We start from the raw sequence: 22,278 nt of genomic DNA, 5'->3' as shown, positions 1-22,278 counted from the left end.
TATTAAAAGGGAATAACAGTAATACCAGTATCTCACTTAATGACGATTAAATGAGTTAATACGTGTAAAGAACATAGAGCCTGACAAGCAGTAATCACTATGTAAATATTAGTTATCAATATTATGATTAAAGTATGCATAAAGCACAAGACTGGCAGCCTCTTTCCCCTACTCAGAATGTATTCACACAGGTGTGCACTGCAAGGGTTGGTGGATTTGTCTCTCAAAAAACTGTACCACCTATGGTAAAGGGAACATAATCCTGACATTAAAGAGCCCCTCTTAACCACTGCCACCTGATCAGCACTGCCTAAACTCTTTAGAGCTGCCACTCACGTGTTTGTGCCTGACACAGTCAGGTACAGCCATTGTGGGAAGCCTTCAATATAAAAGATAGAGCCAAAGCAAAAAAAAAAAAAAAAAAAAAAAAAAAAAAAAAAAAAAAAAAGAGGAAAAAAAGGAAATCTGAGGAATTAGAGACATTCGGGAAACAGAAAAACTAAATCACAAGAAAGCTATCTCAAATGTTCTCAGAAACGTAACAGAAAATATTGTACCCATTAAACAAGAACAGGATACTTTAAGAAAAGAAGCTATCAGATAACAAGAAAATGTTCTTGAAAATTAAAAGGTTGGAAGAAAAAAATCAAGATTTCTCAGAAAAAATCCAAAGCAATGAGATGAACAGGAGAAAAAAGATGAGCAACTCTCTGATTTTTAACATTCTTCCTTATTGCTTGAGAAAATGAAAATCAATTTGAAAGAGAACAATGGGGATTAGTGGGAGGGTTTTTAAGCAGGAGGCTGACATGATTTGGATGACAGTTTGTATGGCCACTTTGACTGCAAAGTGGGAACTGATTTGTGAAGGAGCAAAAAGGGAAATGGGGGACCAACAGGAAGCTACTACAGTGGTTCAGTGAGAAACGATAACGTGGCTTAGAAGAGAGCAGTGGAGGAGGAAAGAAAATAGATACGGGATATGTAAAAGGAAAAGAACAAATAGAATCATCAAGATAAGAAACACTCAAAAGGCCAAGATGTCATCATATACAATGAAAACATCATGGACGTTTAATTCCATTAGACAACACCCTCAACAGCTCACCAGTCTAAACCCTACATTTTAAATGAGTGATAGAATTGTCCAGACCATCTCAACCCTGTCTAGTCTTCCTAATATTGTTGAGGAAACACTGGCCAGAGTGAAAATAGAAAAAATATGTGCTTTTGTTGCTTTGATAATGTTTAGAGATTAAAGCTCTTAGTAAAGCTTAGTATCATTTCCAAACAAATCACTGGTTTAATTAATAAAAATAGTAGTGACAATGAGGTGGTTTATATGTCTCAAAATTTATTTGCAAATATTCTTTTCTTCAAATGATGTCAAATGGTTTTACTATTTAAAAAAAAAAGTCTAAAAGAGAGTCAATCATTAATTTTTTTCAGGCAATCATCATGTGTTCCTTTCAGATATGTCAACATTCCCAAAAGCCCAATCAAGGTGCAATATTTCCAAAGTTTCCAGTCTTCATCAGCTAAGTGATATCCTCGACCTTCTTAATAGCCTGTGAACTCTCAAGAAATAAGCTGAGGGGCTAAACACAGCCAGCATCCATACTTTAGAGAGTGTAGAAATTTTAGTCTTTCTTAACCTGACAAGCAATTATTTTTGAGCTATGAAAATTTCACAGAGTAAAATCAAGCAGTAAGCATTCCTGAAACAAAACAGAAACCACACACACACACAAATGACTTTGTGGTGTAGCACATTCTACATAAAATTTTAATAAGCCCAAACTTATTTTGAGGTTCTGTAAAGATTTGGTGAACATAACTACTCTGATTCATTTTCTGTGTGATTCAAAAGGCTGGATCATATAACCATCAAAACAAATACAGTCCAATGTCCAGAAACCTGAAAAGAAATTACCTTGGTTTTTGAAAGAATGGGGGCAGCTCGATCAAGCAGCATTTCTACCACCTGCTCATGGCCACTCCTTGCTCCACAGTGCAGTGGTGTCAGACCATCCTGTTGAACAAAGGAAACATCACCAATTAAATCTGACAATAAATTCTATGAGTGCAGTGTACTTCTTCAATATCCAGCATGGCACCCAACATGCTGTGGACAAGTGGGCTTCAAACATTTGCTCATTTATTTCATAAAATACTTCCTTATTTTAGGTTGAAAACTACATTTTTTCATAAGTTTAAGTAACTGCAAAGTATGTAATTTCCCACAAGTCTGAATATCAACATTTAAATGTATAGCTTTTCCACTACTGTTTTGAATAGCCAATAAAATCTAAGTACTACAAGAAATTTGATGCTCACCATTAACAAAAACACATGAATAAACGCTTAAGTAGAAATCTGTAATAGAAATTCTACATTGGTTCTTTTTCCTCTTGAGTTTCTATTTCCATTCCATTTCCGCATACATAATTTTATCTTAATGTAATTTTATGCTTGAAGGTTTTTTATTGATTACCACATATTTCTCTGCCATAAAATTATATCAGTTTAAATTTAAGAAAGGTTTAAATATTTCCTGACAACACATGCCTCTAAGTATAAAAAATCAATCATCTGATTGGATTATTACTATAATTATTTGAATATAACCAATCAAAACAGCAAAAATATATAAAAAGTTTTGTGACCATTCCACAAAAACAATGTATTAAAAATTTCTCTTTTAATGGGATATGCTTTTTTCATGACTAGTTTATGTATCTGCTAATGAAGATTCGTTATTGCTAGAATGAGACAGGGTTCAGCATCAATATTAGCCCTGATTTTTGCTTTTGTAGATATTAGTGCTGAGAAACCTTGTTCGCATAGACTGTTGTAGTAGAGTTACAAATTCTTTTTTTTTTTTTTTTTGAGACGGAGTCTCGCTCTATCACCCGGGCTGGAGTGCAGTGGCCGGATCTCAGCTCACTGCAAGTTCCTCCTGCTGGGTTTATGCCATTCTCCTGCCTCAATCTCCTGAGTAGCTGGGACTACAGGCCCCCGCCACCTCGTCCGGTTAGTTTTTTTTTGTTGTTGTTTTTGTTTTTTGTATTTTTTAGTAGAGACGGGGTTTCACTGTGTTAGCCAGGATTGTCTCCATCTCCTGACCTCGTGATCCACCCGTCTCGGCCTCCCAAAGTGCTGGGATTACAGGCTTGAGCCACTGCACCCGGCCTAGAGTTACAAATTCTCTGAATTCCATGTGACAAATTACTTAATGATCTTTTTTTGTCTTTCAAAATTTTTTAAAAAAATTTCTTCCAAAAGAAATAAATGGGATACATGTGCAGAACGTGTAGGTTTGTCACATAGGTACATGTGTGCCATGGTGGTTTGCTATACCTATTGACCCATCCTCTAAGTTCCTCCCCTCACCCCCCAGCCCCCAACAGGCCCTGGTGTGTGTTGTTCCCTTCTCTATGTCCAAGTGTTCTCATTGCTCAACTCCCACTTATGAGTGAGAACATGAGGTATTTGGTTTTATGTTCCCGTGTTAGTTTGCTGAGGATGATGGCTTCCAGCTTCATCCACGTCCCAGAGAAGGACATGATCTCATTCTTTTTTATGGCTGCATAGCATTCCACGATGTAAACGTACCACATTTTCTTTCTCCAATCAATTGTTGATGAGCATTTTGGTTGGTTTCATGTCTTTGCTATTGTAAATAGTGCTGCAATAAACATACGTGTGCATATGTCTTTATAGTAGAATGATTTATATTCCTTTGGGTATATACCCAGTAATGGGATTGCTGGGTCAAATGGTATTTCTGGTTCCAGATCTTTGAGGAATTGCCATACTGTGTTTCACAATGATTGAACTAATTTACATTCCCACCAACAGTGTAAAAGTGTTCCTATTTCTCCACAGCCTCCCCAGCATCTATTGTTTCCTGACATTTTAATAACTACCATTCTGTCTGGTGTGAGATGGTATCTCATTGTGGTTTTGATTTGCATTTCTCTGATGATCAGAGATGTTGAACTTTTTTTCATATGTTTCTTGGCTGCATAAATGTCTTCTTTTGAGAAGTGTCTGTTCATATCCTTTGTCCACTTTTTGATGAAGTTTTTTCTTGTAAATTTGTTTAAGTTCTTTGCAGATTCTGGATATTAGCCCTTTGACAAATGGGTAGATTGCAGAAATTTTCTCACATCCTGTAGGTTGCCTGTTCACTCTAATGATAGTTTCTTTTGCCGTGCAGAAGCTCTTCTGTTTAATTAGATCTCATTTGTCAATTTTGGCTTTTGTTGCAATTGTTTTTGGCATTTTTGTCATGAAATCTTTGCCCGTGCCTATGTGCTGAATGCTATTGCTTAGGTTTTCTTCTAGGGTTTTTATGGATTTGTGTTTTACGTTTAAGTCTTTAAACCACCTTAAGCTAATTTTTGTACTAGATGTAAGGAAGGGGTCCAATTTCAGTTTTCTGCATATGGCTAGCCAGTTTTCCCAGCACCATTTACTGAACTGGAGATCCTTTCCCCATTGCTTGTTTTTGTCAGGTTTGTTGAAGATCAGATGGTTGCAGATTTCTGAGGTCTCTGTTGTGCTCCATTGGTCTATATGTCTGTTTTGGTACCAGTACCAGGCTGTTTTGGTTACCGTAGCCTTGTAGCGTAGTTTGAAGTGAAGTAGCGTGTTCTTTTTGTCTTTTTGCTTAGGATTTTCTTGGCTATATGGGGTCTTCTTTGATTCCATATGAAATTTAAAATAGATTTTCTAATTCTGTGAAGAATGTCAATGGTAGTTTGATGGGAATAGCATTGAATCGATATATTACTTTGGGCAGTATGGCCATTTTCATGATATTAATTCCTCCTATCCATGAAGATGGAATGTTTCTTCATTTGTTTGCATCCTCTTCATTTGTTTGCATCCTCTCTTATATCCTTGAGCAGTGGTTTGTAGTTCTCCTTGCAGAGTTTCTTCACATCCCTTGTTAGTTGTATACTTATGTATTTTATTCTCTTTGCAGTGATTGTGAATGGGAGTTCATTCATGATTTGGCACTCATCAGTTTAAGGAGTTTTTGGGCTGAGATGGTGGAGTTTTCTAAATATAAAATCATGTCATCTGCAAACAGAGATAATTTGACTTCCTCTCTTCCTATTTGAGTATGCTTTATTTCTTTCTCTTGACTGATTGCTCTGGTCCGAACTTCCAATATTATGTTGAATAGGAGTGGTGAGACAGGGCATCCTTATCTTGTACCAGTTTTCAAAGGGAATGCTTCCAGCTTTTGCCCATTCAATATGGTATTAGTTGTGGGTTTGTCATAAATAGCTCTTATTCTTTTGTGATATGTTCCATCAATCCCTAGTTTGTTGAGAGTTTTTAACATGAAGGGATGTTGAATTTTATCAAAGGCCTTTTCTGCATCTATTGAGATAATCATGTGGTTTTTGTCTTTGGTTCTGTTTATGTGATGGATTATGTTTATTGATTTGCATAAGTTGAACCAGCCTTGCATCCCAGAGATGAAGCTGATTTCCTCGTGGCAGATACGTTTTTTGATGTGCTGGATTTGGTTTGCCAGTATTTTATTGAGGATTTTCTCATCAATGTTCATCAGGGATACTGGCCTGAAGTTTTCTTTTTTTGTTGTGTCTCTTCTTGGTTTTGGTATCAGGATGATGCTGGCTTCATAAAATGAGTTAGGGAGGAATCCTTCCTTTTTAATTGTTTGGAAGAGTTTCAGAAGGAATGGTACCAGCTCCTCTTTGTATTTCTGGTAGAATTCAGCTGTAAATCCATCTGGATCCTGGGCTTTTTTTTGGTTGGTAGGCTATTAATTACTGCCTCAATTTCAGAACTCGTTATTGTTCTATTCAGGGATTCTACATCTTCCTGGTTAATCTTGAGAGGGTGTATGTGTCCAGGAATTTACCCATTTTTTCTGATTTTCCAGTTTATTTCCATAAAACTGTTTACAGTATTCACTGATAGTAGTTTGTATTTCTGTGGGGTCAATGGTGATATCTCCTTTGTCATTTTTTATTGTCTATTTGAGTCTTCTCTCTTTTCTTCATTAGTTTAGCTAGCAGTCTATCTCTATTGTTCATTTTTTCAAAAAAAAAACAAAAAAAAACCGTTCCTGGGTTCATTGATTTTTTGGAGTGCTTTTCATGTCTCTATCTCCTTTAACTCTTCTCTTAGTTATTTCTTGTCTTCTGCTAGCTTTTGGATTCATTTGTTCTTGCCTTTCTGGCTCTTTTAATTGTGATATTAGGGTGTCGATTTGAGATCTTTCAAGCTTTCTGATGTGGGCATTTAGTGCTATAAAATTCCCTCTTAGCACTGCTTTAGCTGTATCCGAGAGATTCGGGTACACTGTCTCTCTGTTCTCATTGGCTTCAAAGAACTTCTTGATTTCTGCCTTAATTTCATAATGTTTACCCAGGAGTCATTTAGGAGCTGGCTGTTCAATTTCCATGTAATTGTGTAGTTTTCAGTGAGTTTCTTAATCCTGAGTTCTAATTTCATTGCACTGTGGTCTGAGAGACTGTTTGTTATCATTTCAGTTCTTTTGCATTTGCCGAGGAGTGTTTTACTTCCAATCATATGATCGATTTTTGAGTAAGTGCCATGTGGCACTGAGAAGAATGTGTATTCTGTTGATTTGGGGTAGAAAGTTCTCTAGACATCTACTAAGTCCACTTTATCCAGAGCTGAATTCAAATCCTAACTATCCTTGTTAATTTTCTGTCTCATAGATCTGTCTAATACTGACAGTGGGGTGTTAAATTCTCCCACTATTATTGTGTGGGAGTCTAAGTCTCTTTATAGGTCTCAAAGAAAATGTTTTATGAATCTGGGTGATCTTTTATTGGGTGCATATATATTTAGAATAGTTAGCTCTTCTTTTGAATTGTTCCCTTTACCATTATGTAATACCCTTCTTTGTCTTTTTGGACCTTTGTTGATTTAAAGTCTGTTTTGTCAGAGACTAGGATTGCAACCCTTGCTACTTTTTTGCTTTCCATTTGCTTGGTAAATATTCCTCCATCCCTTTATTTTGAGCCTATGTGTGTCTTTGCATGTGAGATGGGCCTCCTGAATATAGCACACTGATGGGTCTTGAGTCTTTATCCAATTTGCCAGTCTGTGTCTTTGAATTGTGGCCTTTAGCCCATTTACATTTAAGGTTGGTATTGTTATATGTGAATTTGATCCTGTTATCATGCTGCTATTTGGTTATTTTGTACATTAGTTGATTCTGTTTCTTCATAGTTTCATTGGTCTTTATATTCTGGTGTGTTTTTGCAGTGGCTGGTACTGGTTTTTCCTTTTTTTTTTTTTTTTTTTTTTTGAGATGGAGACTCGCTCTGTTGCCCAGACTGGAGTGCAGTGGCGCAATCTCGGCTCACTGAGAGCTCCGCCTCCCGGGTTCACGCCATTCTCCTGCCTCAGCCTCCTGAGTAGCTGGGACTACAGGCGCCCGCCACCTCGCCCGGCTAATTTTTTGTATTTTTAGTAGAGACGGGGTTTCACTGTGTTAGCCAGGATGGTCTTGATCTCTTGACCTCGTGATCCGCCGGTCTCGGCCTCCCAAAGTGCTGGGATTACAGGCGTGAGCCACCGCGCCCGGCTGGTTTTTCCTTTCCATGTTTAGTACTTCCTTCAGGAGCTATTGTAAGGCAGGCCTGGTGGTAATGAAATCCCTCAGCATTTGCTTGTCTGTAAAGGATTTTATTTCTCCTTCGCTTAAGAAGCTTAGTTTAGCTGGATATGAAATCCTGGGTTGAAAATTCTTTTCCTTATGAATGTTGAATATTGGCCCCCAATTTCTTGGCTTGTAGAGTTTCTGCTGAGAGGTCTGCTGTTAGTCTGATGGGCTTCCTGTTGTAGGTGACCTGGCCTTTCTCTCTAGCTGCCCTTAACAGTTTTTCCTTCATTTAGACCTTGGAGAATCTGAATATTATGTGTCTTGGAGTTGGTCTTCTCACGGAGCATCTTATGGTGTTCTCTGTATTTCCTGAATTTGCATGTTGGCCTATTTTGCTAGGTTGGGTAAGTTCTCCTGGATAATATCCTGAAGTGTGTTTTCCCACTTGTTTCCATTCTCCCTGTCTTCTTCTTGTACTCCAATAATAGGTTCAGTCTTTTTATGAAGTCCCACATTTCTTGGAGGCTTTGTTCATTCCTTTTCATTCTTATTTCTCTAGTCTTGTCTGCATGCCTTACTTCATCAAGGTGGTCTTCAAACTCTGATACCCTTTCTTCTGCTTGGTCAATTTGGCTATTGATACTTGTATATGCTTCGTGAAGTTCTCATGCTGTGTTTTTCGGCTCCATCAGGTCGTTTATGTTCCTCTTGCAGCTGGTTATTCTAGCTAGCAATTCCTCTAACCTTCTATCAAGGTTCTTAGCTTCTTTGCATTGGTTTAGAATATGCTCCTTTAGCTCAGCGTAGTTTTTTATTACCCATCTTCTGAAGCCTACTTCTGTCAATTCATCCATCCGATCCTCCATACTTCATGATCTTTCACCCAAAATTCTTCTCAATGATCCATCACAGGACAACTTTATTAGGTCTTTGATTTAGTGGGCAGCAAAGGGTTAATCAGATCACTAGAATCATGCAGTTCTCAACAGAACACCAATATTTTGAATTCTTCTGTTTGCCCCCACCACCTCAGGAGTTTTTGCACCCTTGGGCAATGTGTGTGAGAGAGAGCTAGGCTTTTCTTAGTACTAGGGCAGAGGGAATATGTGTTAAAGGATAGGTGGGAAGGGAGACTCTGCAGGAAGCTGAGGAAGTAGAGAGTTATTCACTTAAAACTAAGTGGTCCCAATCCTGCTGGAGAAGTTTTCACAAGTGTTTTTGGTTTATGAGTTCCTCAACTTGAAGATCCCTGAGACTGGTACTTAGTCGTACTTAAAAATACAACAAAATTTGATTCATTATGTTCATATAACTTTCTGGACTGTGTGAGCAGATCTTGAAAGTAAGCCTAATTATTCTAACTTATAAGCAACAAGGTACAACCCTATTTCTAAACTACTAGCCAAATCTCAGTAGTATTAATGTTATTTAAAAATAAAATTTTAATTGCAAATAGTACATGGCCTAATTTGAACATTCTTTGGAACATGTTTATATCTTCTGCCTTTTATGTTGATTTAAAACATTTGCTTTTATAAACCAAAGTAAAGCAGCCTTCCAAGTGAAAACAGCATTTTGCTAATAAAATAAAATAAAATCTGGAAACATGCAAAAAATAATGTCCAAATGTCTACTTCATAATGTAAAACCTGAAAAATATGACGGAGAAATAATACACAAAAATCACATCCACCTTCCACCACCTACACACAAAAAAATTTCATACAGACTGCAGTACAGTGATTATTTTTTATGAATTAAAAGGTCAAAATTGTTTCATTTTCTATTCTGCAGATTCTAATAAGTAAAAAATGACAAAATATGCATAGACATGTCTGTAAACCAAAAATAAAATTCTAAGGCCCCCCAACCATCTGAATGGACCCCTCCTCTCAGCCAAGAGCATTCCAAAATTAACCTGCAAAACTAGTTCAGGTCATGATGGGTAAGGGAAGCCAGGCATGCCTCATTCTGCCCTCCTCCTTTTTGGAATTACTGCCAGAACAGACTCTGTAAGTCTGGAAACAATAGGAAACATTTACAATCTATTCTCTCTGAAGCCTGGGAGGCTTCATCTGCATGACAAAACCTTGGTCCCCACAACCCCTTATCATAACCTAGATATTCCTTTGTATTGATAATAACTCTTTCAATCAGAATAACTCTTTCAATCAAAAAATCTTTGAATCCATTGATGACTTGGAAGATCCTCCGCTTCCATTATCCTGCCTTTCCAGATGCAAGCAATGTACATCTTGCATATATTGATTGATGTCTCATGTCTCCCTAAAATGTATACAACCAAGCTGTACCCGAACCACCTTGGGCACAGGTTCTCAGGATCTCCTAAGGGTTGCATCACGGGCCATTAGTCACTCATATTTAGCTCAGAATAAATGTATTCAAATATCTTACCAGGGTCTGACTCTTTTCATCAATAATTTCAAACTATGGTCACACAGAAAAATGCACTCATTCATCCTTGAAAATTATCTTCCACAGAGCAAAATGCTACATACTGAATGCAAAGTGTTTGGCTAAGAGCAAAATCTATCTCAACCATCAACTCCTTAATAGTGTGAGGTATACTGTTTCACTGTTTCTTCTTACAGATACACATTTGTTGTTGATTTTGCCTTTTTTTTTTTTTTTTTTGAGATGGAGTCTCTCTTCATCGCCCAGGATGGAGTACAATAGCGCGATCTCAGCTCACTGCAACCTCCGCCTTCTGGGTTCAAGCGATTCTTCTGCTTCGGCCTCCTGAGTAGCTGCGATTACAGGCACCTGTCACCACACCTGGCTAATTTTTGTATTTTTAGTAGAGACTGGGTTTCACCATGTTGGCCAGGCTGATCTTGAACTCCTGACCTCAGGTGATCTGCCTGCCTCAGCCTCCCAAAGTGCTGGGATTACAGGTGTGAGCCTTTGTGCCTGGCCTGATTTTTGTCTTTTCAAAAAAAGTTTTAATTATAAAAAATTTCAAACAGATTGCAGATTAAAACAGACAGAATATTATAACGAATCTCTGGGTACCTAACTCAGCTTCAACAATTGTCACCCCATGCTCAGTCGAGACTCGTCTATATCCTGACCAAAAGTCAAACCCTTTTCTTGTATTATTTTGAAGCAAATCCAAGACAGCATATTATTATATCTTCATGATTAGTCTTATAAGAGTATATTTATTTGATAAATAGAGACTCCAAGGTTCAAAGAAGTGAAATTACTCATCCAAGGCTGCCGGCACCAAATTTAGAATGAGGCTTGAACTATGAGTGCTAGCTCTACAAGACAATCAAGGCATGTCTTCAAAGGGGTTACTAAGGCAAAGTCCCTGTGCTCACACCTGCAGCCACTCTTAGCCTTCCCTTAGCTACATTCAGAAGCTGCTACCTCTGATCTCTGTTTGTTTACTAACAACATGTGGCGTCTAAAGACTCAGTAGGGAAAGGTGACATTTCACCAGTGGAAGAGCTGTGAAGTGTTATCTTCTTTAGCCATTGTTCCTTTAATCACCTTGCTTCCATGACAAGGTCAGCTGTTTCCCCAAGGTACAACTCATCAGCTCTAGCTGAACTGTAAAGAGCTACCTGAAGCACAACTCTTTCAACTGTAGTTTTCCTTGTAGTATTTTTAACACTGACTTCAAGTGTCAGTCTCCTTTGGATCGTCTACAAATTCAATCTGGCTCTTTTCAAAGGCGTGTAGCTCTTTGAGTAGCCAAAATTGCGGCCGGAGGGATGCCTCATCAGGAAGCTGCACAAGATGTCAACGATGCGACTGCCCCGCTGCATAGGCAGTGCTGGCCCAGCTGCTGGGACGTTGACAGGTCAGTGGAAAACGAGTGCTTAGGGTGAATGTAAGATCTTTAATTAGCATCACAGTTCTTGCAGTCATGAAGATGGGCAAGACCAGCTGATCCACAGTGGGACTCAAAAGTACCTGCCAATTAATGATTCACACTTAATTCAGTTAAAAAAAAAAAAAAAAGAGGAGGAAAATTAGCAGGCATTGGTTCTACTTCACTTCTACTTTTTGGTTAAAAAAATAAATTTTGAACTAATTTCTTTGACTTTGAAGCTGGTGTGGCCTATCACTCACTTTCCTGACATACGGTTCTGATTTAGGATGCCATTCTGTTCAAAATGATCTTCAGTAACTGTCATTCACAGTTACTCCTCAGTCAAGTCTAAATTCTTCGTTAGCATTCAAAGTCGTCTAAAATCAGTTCCTGCTATACTTGGTCCAACTTGGCCTTTCCTGATTCCCTTAACTTATACTGCAATTAACAAACTCTCTGCAGCTTCTGGTAAGAGTCCCTGCTTTTCTTGTTTTACTGTCTTGCCCACGCCACTTCATGTACCTGAGAGTTCCCTTCCTACTTCCTACAGGATCCTTACTATCTTAGAGCAGAGCAGTTCTTTGAAACCTTTTCACAAATTAAATGGAATCTTTCTACCTTCCAGACTCCTTATTTTCTGTACCTCTTTTGGGGGACCTGTAACTTCTTACCTAGTATTTTCTTTACCTGTGGGCATGCATGAACATTTCTCGTGACAAAGATCCTCTTCCTTGAGTTAACTCTAGTCAAGCTTCTCTGAATTCACTTCTCATCTAGACCCTGACCTTTGCCCTTCCATATGTTAGTGTCTGCTTAGTTCAGTTTTAGCAAGCCTCCTACTGGGTCAGTTTAATGAAAATCCCAACCCTTACTATTAGATCAAATTCCTTATTTCCCACCCTGCCTCTCTTATCAATCTGACCTGCCTTTGGCAATAATCTTGTCAAGCCAGTTTAGCCAGAATTGCCCCTACCTTTGACATTTCCTCCTTGTAATTTTCTATTTACTGACCTCACACCTTACTCTTTGGCTATAAATTCCCACCCTTCCTTGCTGTATTCAGAGTTGAGCTAGATCTCTTTACCACTATAAAATTCGTTTGTAGTGCCCCCTTTGGATAAAGTCAGCTTTACTGTTTTCTTACAAGTATCATGAATAATTTTTTTATTTAACACTAGTTTATCTCTGAGGACAAGGTTACCAGCTTAAGGGATAAATGAATCTCACAGAGGAGGTAACTTAGTACTATGTCCATGAAAGTTGCCTAATAAAAATTACTGCGTAAATGAATGAATGGAGTGAGTGAATGAATGTGTTTTCAGGCGAGTTAAAAAATATTTTCTAGTAAGTTGTTTAAAATTCTTTTCCTTGTTATCCTTTTTAAGAGTAGACTCATTTTGGCTACTTCAGTAGCACTATTAAAATACCTTATTTTTCCAGAAAAGTAAAATTCTTAATAGAATAAGTGACTTGTAAATTGGGATTTAAGGATGTGACTAAGTCTCTTAGCTTTCAAAATTTGCTCTAAATAAGATTCCCTTTTTCTACTCGGAATACTAATAAGCGTAACAAAAGAGCTATGGTTGATACTGTGCTTTGCAATGCAGCACAGAACTGGCATATTCCTTTCCCTAAAATTAGAGCCACGCTTTTTTTCGATGCAGAATAAGGATTCTTACTTGCTTCCAACTCCTAGAAATGTATAATTAATGAACAAAGTAACTTAGAATGAGCTGTAGACCAAAAAGCAGTTTTTCAACTGCATAGAATAGTGTTGATCTCCAGTTGAAAAATGCTAGACAAAGGCAATTTTGAGGGATTGAGAGGGGGGTGCCTCAAGAAAGGCAACATATGCAGTTGGACTAGAGAGAAGGAGAGGGATGCTGAGTTGCCATAGTAACATTACAGAAGGGAAATGAGATTGCATGGGGTTAGCAATATTTTCCAATTCCCTTGATTTTTAAAGCACTCACATAACAAACAAGTTTCCCTTGGGCAGAATTCTAAAGCAACACAAACTGGCTAGTCGAGATCTCATATTTCGTTTTAGTGACAGTAATCTTATTAGTGAGGAGGGGAACTGCACGTTACTGGCTGGACGGAATGCTCTCATGTTAGCCTAAGAGCAAAACCTTGCACACACGAAGGTCAAAAGACTTTCAGGTCTGATTTTTCTGAAAAGCATGAAGCAGGATATTAAGGCATCGCACCTAGGACTATGAAACCAGAATGTGTCTTTAGGAGGTCAAGTTTGCTCAGTGTCACTGGAGTGACACAAATGCGTGGTTTGGGAAATATTTTCAAGAAGAGACATATTTATTTTGAGTAGTACCCTTTAGGATACTCTTTCCTTCTTTTCTTTTTCACAAGCAAAATAAATAAATACATACAAACCCCTCACTCTAGAGAAGGAAAAGGAATTCAAGCAGAGAGAACTCTGCAGATAGATCACGGCTGTAGAACAGGATATAATCTTGAATTAAAAACTGAAAACAATGAAAAAAATGTAGAGAGTCCTTCAGGAGAAGAGAGCTATGATGACAGTGAAAGGTAAACTAAAGGGCATCACTTACAGTCTAATAACTAAGCTCTTTTCTTCCTTTTTTTTTTTTTTTTTTGAGACAAAATCTTGCTGTCACTCAGGCTGGAGCGTAACGGCACAATCTCAGCTCACTGTCACCTCTGCCTCCTGGGTTCAAGCAACTCTCGTGCATCAGCCTCCCAAGTGGTTGGGATTACAGGCATGCCCTACCACTTCCAGTTATTTTTATATTTTTTGTAGAGATGGGGTTTCACCCAGTTGGCCAGGCTGGTCTCAAATTCCTGGCCTCAAGCAATCCTCTCACGTCAGCCTCCCAACGTGCTAGGATTACAGGCATGAGCCACCACACCTGGCCAGCAAAGCTATTTCATATTGGCATTTTCACCAAAAATTTGGACTGTGTCCTCATTTTTTTTTGTGTGTGTGTGTTAGGCAGTTATCGAGATAGCCTAAGAGGTGAAATAAAATTTTTTGAATGTCCTCTATGTTATAGGCTTATTATAATTGTGATCTTATTTAATCTTTACAGCAATTCTATGAGAAAAGCATCAGTAGTTACATTTATAGACGAGAAAACTGCTCCAGGGGATTCATGTACCTACTCAAGGTCACATGGCAAGTACATAGAGTAAACCAATGGAATTAGAATTTACATTCATGATTGCCTCCCTTTGAAGGACTGGGTTCCTTCTACTATGCCAAGCAACCTCTTCAAAAAATATAAGCAGTCAATGTTCTATTTAAGATCAAGAGTTCATTTCTGCCATTTATAAATAGGAGAGAAAATATATTAATTAGCTTCCTTGTTCTACTGTTATACCATCTATATGTTTAAACGAAAATAAGGTAAAATCGTCTTGTGTCCTCTCTACTTGGAAAACTACAGCCTTCATTCTGTGACTAGAACACACCCTTATGTTATTAGTATTGTAGTTTTCCACTCTGTTCTTTGTGTTTATTGTCCCTCCTTGCTTGTCTCCTTTTGGGTTGAGAATTATTTAGTATTCTAATCATTGAAACATCATCTATATCATTGGCTATCTTCTGATTTTTTTAGCTAAATATTTTTTGGGGGGGATAGTTGTTTTATAAATTAAAATGTGTATCTTTAACTGACTAGTGTGAATATTATAATATTACAAATTGTAATTCCTATAATGTAATAATTGTATATTATATATAATAGTATATATAATATAGAGTATATATAGTACATATTATATATAATATAGAGGATATAGTATATATCTAAACAGTATTTATTGTAATATATAGTATATATTATATATGATATGTGGTAATGTATAGTATTATATATGTAATATTATATGTACATGTATATATAGTATATTATATTATATAGTATATATAATATAGCAAATTATAGAATAAATTATAGTATAATATAGTATAACAATATGTAATATATAACATACTATATAATATATACTGTTTATAATCAAAATACATAGTATATAATATAGTATATATACTATGTATATAATCAAAATACATAGTATATAATATATATACTATATACAATCAAAAACAAAAGTCAGAATATATTATATACAGTATATATAATATAGTATAACATAGCATAATATAGTATACTATAACATAATATACTCTATTATATAGTATATATAATACATAGTATTCATTATATAAATAATATATTATAAAGTAATATTAATATTACATATATTATATACTGACTTAATATTATACAACTTTATGTATAATGAGAATTCTGCAATATTATAATTCTATTTATACTATTAGTTGTATCTTTTGTGCTATATATTTTATTTCTACATACTATTATATATTATAGCCCTCACAATAGATTGATATTTTTGCTTCAACAATTGACTTTTAAAGAACTTAAGAAGAATAATATTTTATTGTATCCACCTATTTACTCCTTCTAGCTCTTCTTTCCTTTACGTAGATCCAGTTTTCTTTTTGGTATCATTTCCCTTAGACGGAAGACATTTCTTCAGTATTTTAGTTAGTATGAGCCTGACGGTAACAAGGTATGTCAGCTTTTGCTTGTATGAAACAGTCTTTGTTTTGCTTTTAGTACATAAATATAATTTTTAGTAGATATAAATATATTTTTATTAGAATTTATATCAATCTTTATAAATAGATTGCTAGATATTTTTCATTCAGCACTTTAAAGGTGGCCCATCATTTTCTGACTGTCAGTGTTTCTGATGAGAAGTCAGATAACATTCTTATAATTGTTTTTCCCATTCATGATATATCTTTTTCTCTGGCTACTTAATGTTTTTCTTTTTGATTTTTTGTGTGATATGACTCTGTGTGGTTTTCTTTGTATTTATCCTCTTTGGGGTATGCTAAGTTTCCTTGATTTGAGGCCTTCAGTTTATGATCAAATTTGGAAGTAAATATAACCTTATTTGATGCCCCATTCTCTTTCTCCTTTGCCTCTTGGACTACATTGTACAGATTTAGTCAACTTGTTATTATTCCACAGGTTACTGACGTAGCTGTGTATTTGATTTTTAATCTTTTTTTATTTCTGTGCTTTAGTGTGAATGATTTTTATGACTTGTGTTTAAGTCCTCTAATTTTTTTCTTCCTCTGTATTCAATCTGTTATTTATCCCATCAATTGATTTTTAAAGTATTTCTGATATTGTGTTTTTCAATCTTAGGATTTCCTTCTGGTTCTTTTCCCCCCATTATACTTGTTTCCCCTATAGCTTAACATATTTACCTTAGTTATTTTAAATTCAGCAAATTTCAACAGCAGAGTCATCTGTGTGTTTGTTTCTATTACCTAACTTTTCTTTTGACTGTAGGTCACATTTTCCAGTTGACTTTGTTTAGTAATTTTAAAATTACATAGTGGGTATTTTGTATGATATGTTATAAATAATTTGGAACTTACAGCAGCTTGGTTTTGTCCAGAGCTGATGATTTTTCTCAGCAGAAGGCTTAGTCCAATGCCAGCTATTCCATCATAACTTAATGCCAGAACTCTCATACATTTGAATAAAAACAGGATACGTGACCTCTGCATATTATGCCATCATAGTTTGTATTTGTTTCTATCATGCACCACTTATTAATATTTCTTCTATGAATACATGAGAGAATTCTTGACTTTCCAGTTGGTAGATACGGAATAACCTACTATAAAATATGATTTCGGTCAGGCGCAGTGGCTCATGTCTGTAATCCCAGAACTTTGGGAGGCTGAACTCTTGATCACGAGGTCAAGAGTTCGAGACCAGCCGGGCCAATATGGTGAAACCCCATCTCTACTAAAAATACAAAAATTAGCTGGACGAGGTGGCATGTGCCTGTAATCCCAGCTACTCAGGAGACTGAGGCAAGAGAATCACTTGAACCCAGGAGGCGGAGGTTGCAGTGAGCCAAGATTATGCCACTACACTCCAGCCTGGGTGACAGAGTAAGACTCTGTCTCAAAAAAATAAATAAATAAATAAATAAATAAATAAATAAATAAATAAATGATTTCAAACATAAAAGGTGCTTTTATATGCTTCTTATAAGATGTTACATGTTTGAAAGAATTTAATATTCACAATTTACAAAACACTAATAATTTCTTTTATCTTTATCTTTTCTTTGAGGAAGGAGGGTAATTAAAGATGGTTATAGTTGACAGCTATAGAATAATTGTGTGCCTAACTGATGAAGAGCTATTAAAAAAAATTAGATGTGAGCATTACTAACATACATTAAGACAAAGTAGGAGAAAAAGCAGACAAGATTCTGACCATTAGCACTTGGAACCACATAGCAATTAACTAAAATAAAACTGTCCTGAGCCTATTTTGTAGACTCTTCAACAGAACGAGGCATATGACATTTATTAGGTTGGTGCAACAATAATTGTGATTTTTGCCATAATACTTTTAGATCTCTAATTTGGCAAGGAAAATGAGGTTTACAATGTAGTGTATAAACATTAGGAGAGGGAGAAAAATAGAACAAAAGATGCTCCCTCCATGTTCTCAGAATGCTTTGCAACTGTAAAAAACATTCTTTCCGTCAAAGATATTCTCTCGTGTTTTGAAGGCTAGTGGCATTTCATGATTACTGGTCCTTCTTTTAATCTAAATAAATATTTTCAATTAACTTGTAATCTTTTTGACAAAAATGAAAAAATTGATATATTTTTATATGACATGAAGAAACATTTTCAGGCTAGTTTCAACTAATATAGAATCCCAGGGTCTTCTTCACTATTTCTAATGTTCTTGTCAACATATCTATTTTAGAACTCAGGGAGGAAGTATTGTTTTAGAATTTCTTTTTCAGAGGGACTATTCTATGACTTTGAAATATTTAATATTTTATTCAAGGATTTATTTTTAACTTTGGACAATCATATTCCTGGAAATATAATCAAAAGAAAAGTCAGTATCAATAATTATTTTTTCTTAGTATTTAACCTGAGAAAGAGAACCAGTTACATTTCTGGGAAAGCATGGGCTGATATTATAGTACATCCAAGTGTCCCCTGACACCTTCCCAGGCAGTAAAAATTTAACAATTGACAGATTGGAAGTGCCTTGAAAACACTTCATTTACCTGAGCATAAATACTTCTTTATTCTTGTACATAAACTGGATGCCATTAACTTCAGCGGAAAAATTACATTACCATAGGACCAGTATAAAGTCAAGTAAATTAAGATATTTTGACAAATGTAATATTAAGAAGTATGTCTTATTAGGCATTTAATATGCACCCGGAAGTTTGCTAAGTATGCTAAGTGTGACAGACACTAAGATGACCACGCGCATCTTAGAGTTAAGGTGTAGCTTTGCAAGTAATGCTGTGGTAATGGGATTCTCTGAGGATGCAGGCAGTGGCAACCTGCTAGGAAGGCTAGAAGTTGGGAGGGGCACAGTTAGAGTAACATTCTGGCAATCAGAGCATTGTTATTACCAACACTACCGGGGATTCTGCATCTTCTCTGAAGCACTAAATACAAGTATAACTGCTTTTATTATTAGATGAAGAGGAGTCAGTAAAAAGAGACAGAGAACTCAAGTCTCAAAATGGTTCTGATTTAGGGTCTATATTAAGTCTCTGATTGGTCTGTGAATTGATGCAGAGCAAACTAAAAATGACAAGAGACCAACCATTGCAAAGTATCTTCCTTCAACATGTACCAAATAATCATGCTAGCTTTAAAGAGGGGAAGAATTCAGTGGAAAGAAATAGGAGGCCATTCTCAGCAAAACATTTTAGGCTATAAAGAAACGAAACCATTGTGATCTTGTTGAAAAAATGAACTACATAAATCATTTTAAAATTAGAAATCTGCATATAGACCAGACTGACAAATATGCCTTGATAGGTGTTTCTATCCCAGCACATGTCCCACCACTATGACAGAGATCTGCTATATACTTACTCTTGGCTATCAACAGGAGCGTGAGTTAACAAGCCAATTGATATTAATTAGCATTATGGGGCTGGGAAAATGGGAAAGACTTTCCTGAAATGAGTTAAACAGAAACCTGAAGGGCCTGGGAGCCAGGCGCGGTGGCTCACACCTGTAATCCCAGCATTTTAGGAGGCCGAGGCGGGCAAATCACGAGGTCAGGAGATCAAGACCACCCTGGTTAACATGGTGAAATCCCCTCTCTACTAAAAATACAAAAATTAGCCGGGCATGGTGGCGGGCGCCTGTAGTCCCAGTTACTTGGGAGGCTGAGGCAGGAGAATCGCTTGAACCCAGGAGGCAGAGGTTGCAGTGAGCCGAGATTGTGCCACTGCACTCCAGCCTGGGCAACCGACAGAGTGAGACTCCGTCTAAGAAAAAAGAAAAAGAAAAAAAAAAAAAACCTGAAGGGTCTGTAATTCATCAGATCCTAGCTAAACACCTCCAAGAAGATTCATGTGCAATCATCCTAAATTTTACAATAACTAATTATTCTTGAAGTTACCATTTCCAGTGCCCTTCCAGCTGAGAGAGTGAGATGGTCAGGAACAACTTTCTGTCTGTACTGGCTGGAAAACTATGACTCAGGAGGGTGAACTTTTCTCAGGTCACAATTTCACTACTTGCTAGTCACACTTAAGCTTAGAGATCAGGCACTAGGGTGAAATTAAATTCACTCATCTGCCTTTCCAGCTGGTAATATCTTGCTCTGATCCTACCTAAATTACCCTGAACACAATTCCAGTTTACATCCTTGAATGAAAGAGCTCTAAGAATCTTCTTTTAAAGTGAATCCTCTATTCTGTGAGCACCCAGGCAGGGCACAGAGCAATAGGAACAAGGTCCCTTACAGTGCTGGCCTCTGAGATGAAATCCAGTGATGCTTTCCTGCCTCTAAAACATGGGGGATAAGTGTGTATACCAGGTCAGATTTACTGAATGCAAGCAAGGTTGCCACAATAGGAAGTACGTGGTGGCAGGCAGATGGGTAGATAACGGTATCTATTTTCTCAGGGGCTACTGGATTGGGTAGTTAGAACTTGTTTCTTTTGTGACAAATTCTCCTTTCTATTTTTAGGCTTGCCCCCATGGCTTTCTGACATTTTAGCCAGCTCCTTCCCTTTCACCCACACACCCAATCACTACTTCGTCATCTCAGCAGGAGGGAAGGGACACTTTGATGAAGAGAACACAAAACAGTTTACATATTTCGGGTATATACTATACTTTCTCTGATTTAGTCTGCCAGAAATTCAGTCTGTGCCGAAATGACACCCTTCCCCCAACCTATTCCATTCAGGACAACTGCAGATGAATGTCAGGCTCTTCTGTCCTCTCATTCTCCGTGTCTTTCCTTCACATAATACAGGAGGAATGTAAATCCGAGTCAAAACTGAATGGGAGGTACAAAGGAATCTGTATTTTTGTCGAAAATAAGACAGCCCTTCAGAACAGGGAGGCAAAGTGGCACAGAAACCGAGTTGCACACCAAACTTTGCCTATGTAGATGATTTCCTATCTTTGATAGATGCATGCAGAGGAATTTGTATGTTTTTCTCCTGGCCCTTCCCTGTGACACTCTATGCCCTCTAAAGATGGGGCCTGAACTTCCTGTGTATCCTTTTCTCCTCCCATTGAACCAAATAGAACATGTAAGTATTTGACAAATGATGAAAAATTACTGACAAATCATTTTGCTGTTCTGTAGATTGACTATATCAACAGAGAGAGAAATAAGGTAATTTCCAATCCACATACCAATTGAAATCTGTATATCCGGGCACCTCTTCAAACTTCTCTTTTCTGCGTGTCTTGGTAACTCTCATTTCCCTTTGCCAAGATTCCTCCTCTTTACAAATGTTCCTTTTCCTCCAGGTAATAATCAGGCAACAGACGCAATGCATCTCTACTTTTTATTCCTTACAACTCTTTAAATAGCCTATGCTTAGCAGAAGACCCCTGCCATTTAAAGCAACGTTTCTAGCATTCTTTACATACTGATAATTGCTTCTTATTGGAATGATGAATAATCAGTTCAATAAAACCTATATTCAATTTACCTCCCCAGTAAGAGAGTCATTTAGGGGTAGGCCTTCCTCTTTCTTCCCTTTTCCTATTTAGAAAGTTTGTTTCTTTTAAGGTACATAGATGGTTTCCAGGTTCGATAGTAATCAAAAAAAAAAAGAAGTCTGGGTCTCCTGCCTATGACTGGGCTGTCTTAGGGTCAAAGTACAGAATACAAACCAGACCTTTTGTTTCATAAGGGCAGGGGAAGTTGTGTCTTGCTCTGTCATCTGTTATCTCTGGCCCACAGTAGACACCCAACAATCATTTATTGGCTGAGTAAATAAATGTGAGGAATAAAAAATGAAGCAGTAAATCAAAGCACTACAGAAATTAAGCTGAGGTTACCAGGCCAGTTTTAGGAACACGGAATCAGAATTTTCAGAAGATGGAAGCACAGGATTGCAGGAGTTGCAGTTATAAGAAAACTACTTAAAACCCTTCGATAGATGGATGTTTGTGCTGAGACCATCTTTTGATTAGATTGCTTCTTGTACAAGAAATACTGAATAAGAAAACCTGTGTCTAGAAGTTTAATACTAACTGGAGCTCTGAGATATACTAGCAGTGGCTAGAACTTATTTCTGTCCTACTTTATGCCAGCACAGTTTGCAAACATTATCTTGATCGTCACAACAACCCTACAAGGTGGCCATTAGTTTTATTTATTTTCAGATAGAGAAAGTACAATCAGTAAAGTTAAATAGCCTACCTAAGTCAGCTAGCTAAGTTTAGAATTTGGATTCAAAT

The 22,278-nt window shown here is 36.9% G+C and overlaps 1 protein-coding gene across 11 annotated transcripts in view; it reads right to left on the bottom strand.

Moving 5' to 3' along the window:
• ANK3 (ankyrin 3) overlaps positions 1 to 22,278 on the bottom strand; it is a 703,328-nt gene that overhangs the window by 183,955 nt on the left and 497,095 nt on the right. For all 11 annotated transcript variants that reach the window (XM_007963375.3, XM_073019120.1, XM_073019128.1 and 8 more), the window contains one exon: positions 1,934 to 2,032. In XM_007963375.3, the coding sequence (XP_007961566.2) occupies positions 1,934 to 2,032 (99 nt within the window). The remainder of the gene's footprint in view (positions 1 to 1,933; positions 2,033 to 22,278) is intronic.

Source organism: Chlorocebus sabaeus, chromosome 9, assembly GCF_047675955.1.
Source record: "Chlorocebus sabaeus isolate Y175 chromosome 9, mChlSab1.0.hap1, whole genome shotgun sequence".
Taxonomy (NCBI): Eukaryota; Metazoa; Chordata; class Mammalia; order Primates; family Cercopithecidae; genus Chlorocebus; species Chlorocebus sabaeus.
Note: the sequence above shows the minus strand (reverse complement) of the source record. Positions and strands in the feature narration are given on the sequence as shown.